The sequence below is a fragment of the Sceloporus undulatus genome, unplaced genomic scaffold (assembly GCF_019175285.1).
Source record: "Sceloporus undulatus isolate JIND9_A2432 ecotype Alabama unplaced genomic scaffold, SceUnd_v1.1 scaffold_11231, whole genome shotgun sequence".
NCBI lineage: Eukaryota > Metazoa > Chordata > Lepidosauria > Squamata > Phrynosomatidae > Sceloporus > Sceloporus undulatus.
Genome location: NW_024814148.1, coordinates 1 through 2,402, shown reverse-complemented (window position 1 = coordinate 2,402; position 2,402 = coordinate 1). Strand labels below are relative to the sequence as shown.

General features: G+C 47.6%; 1 protein-coding gene across 1 annotated transcript; it reads left to right on the top strand.

The window, feature by feature from the left end:
- Nucleotides 1–5: 5 nt before the first annotated feature.
- On the top strand, nucleotides 6–1,472 carry LOC121918433 (zinc finger protein 271-like; the record flags this gene model as incomplete). The annotated part of the gene is made up of 1 exon (XM_042444488.1): nucleotides 6–1,472. A coding segment is annotated over one exon (1,134 nt), but the record flags the coding sequence as incomplete, so codon positions are not given.
- Between the last annotated feature and the right edge of the window lie 930 nt (nucleotides 1,473–2,402).

Below are 2,402 nucleotides of genomic sequence, written 5' to 3'. Positions count from 1 at the left end.
CAGGAGAGAAACCATACACATGCCAGCAATGTGGGAAAGGTTTTGCTCAGAAGTCAGCCCTTGTGACTCATCAGAGAGTCCACACAGAAAAGAAACTATACACATGCCAGCAGTGTGGGAAAATTTTTGCTAGGAAGTCAGCTTTTGTGAATCATCAGAGAGTCCACAGAGAAAAGAAACCATGCACGTGCCCACAGTGTGGGAAAGGTTTTTCTCAGGAGTCACATCTTATGTCCCATCAGAGAGTTCATACACGAGAGAAACCATACACATGCCAGCAGTGTGGGAAAGGATTTGTTCACAAGTCACATTTTGTGAGGCACCATAGAGTCCACACAGGAGAGAAACCATACACATGCCAGCAGTGTGGGAAGAGCTTTGCTCACAAGTCACATCTTGTGAGGCACCAGAGAGTCCACACAGGAGAGAAACCATACACATGCCAGCAGTGTGGGAAAGGTTTTGCTGAGACGTCAGTCCTTGTGAACCATAAGAGAATGCACACAGGAGAGAAGCCATATACATGCCAGCAGTGTGAGAAAGGTTTTGCTTACCAGTCAGCCCTTGTGAGGCATCAGAGCATCCACGCCGGAGAGAAACCATACACATGCCAGCAGTGTGGGAAAGGTTTTGCTTTCCAGTCAGACTTTGTGAGGCACCATAGAGTCCATACAGGAGAGAAACCATACAAATGTCAGCAATGTGGAAAAGGTTTTGCTGGGACATTAGCCCTTGTGAAGCATAAGATAGTCCACACAGGAGAGAAACCATACACATGTCAGCTTTGTGGGAAAGGTTTTGCTAGGAAGTCCGCCCTTGTGAATCATCAGAGAGTCCACACAGAAAAGAAACCATACACATGCCAGCAGTGTGGGAAGGATTTTGCTAGGAAGTCAACCTTTGTGAGGCACCAGAGAGTCCACACAGGAGATAAACCATACACATGCCAGCAGTGTGGGAAAGGTTTTGCTCAGAAGTCAAACCTTGTGAGTCACCAGACAGTCCACACAGGAGAGAAGCCATACACATGCCAGCAGTGTGGAAAATGCTTTGCTCAGAAGTCAGTCCTTGTGAAGCATCAGACAGTTCACACAGGAGAGAAACCATATGGTGGGGAGGAGCTGCAAGTGATGGTATGAGGACCTGAAAGAGAAAATTAAATAAGCCAAAGGATTTCCTCTAAATGGAAAAAACATTGTAAGTAATTACAAATAAATAAATCAGAGTGGGAGGAGAACAGAATGGAACTTTTTAACTAAAGCTTTAAAGAGAAGAAAAATAAATAAGCAGGATTTTCTTATTTGGCATAGCTGGCTGGATGTTTGTTATGTCGAAGGAACGTTTAGTGGGGACACGAGAGAGGGCCTTCTCAGCAGCGGCTGCCCCTAGACTCTGGAACTCCCTGCTCAGGGAGATAAGAACGGCTCCCTCCTTGATGGCTTTCCGACGGCAGGTGAAGACCTACCTGTTCAAACAGGCATTTAAAGAATCACTATAAGAACAGGCAGGAATGTTAAACTAGGTTAATCATTCTGTTTAATGCATGTCATTTATCTATTTATTTTTTAAAATGTTTTAATTTTTGTTTGTTTGTTTGTTTTTTAATTGTTGTGAAGCCGCTCTGAGTCCCAGTCCTGGGAAAAGAACGGGATATAAAATAAATAAATAAACAAACGTTAAGATTTACAAAATAAAGGCAAAATAAAACAGCTAAAATATATTGGATTGTGTATTTGAAGAACTAAAATACAGAAATATTAAAGAATAAATAAAGAGAGAAAATACAAAAGTGTGTGTCGGCAATGGAGTCACAAGAGGGACCAGAATTTGGCATATGTCCAAAAACCAAAAAAAAAAGAGTACTTAAACCAGTGGTTCCCAACATTTGTTGGGCTGTGACCCCCCATTAGGGACGAAAGTCCCGCCCACGCCTCCCTGATCGGTTGAGAGGCCAGGAAGGGGCAGGACTTTCAGCTGTCTACAAGCCCCAGCGGGATTTTTGGCTGGAAGTCCCGCCCCTTCCCGGCCTCCCAACCAATTTGGGAGGCCACAGAGGGAGAAGGAGCAGGACTTCCGCCTGCAAAGGCTGCTGGGGCTTGCAGTCCCATCCCCTTCTCCCCATGGTTGCCTGGCAGCAGCGGGCAGGAGAGGAGGAGGCAGCCCCCTGTCCCTTCCTCCCCACGGGTGCCTAGCAGCCACGGGAAGGGAGGAGGAGGTAGCCCCCCGTCCCTTCCTCCCCGTGGGTGCCTAGCAGCCATGGGGAGGGAGGGAGGAGGAGGAGGAGGCAACCCCCCATGCCTTTCTCCCTGCGGGTGCCTGACAGCCATGGGAAGCGAGGGAGAAGGAGGCAGCCCCCTGTCCCTTCCTCACTGCGGGTGCCTGGCAGCCACAGGGAGGGAGGG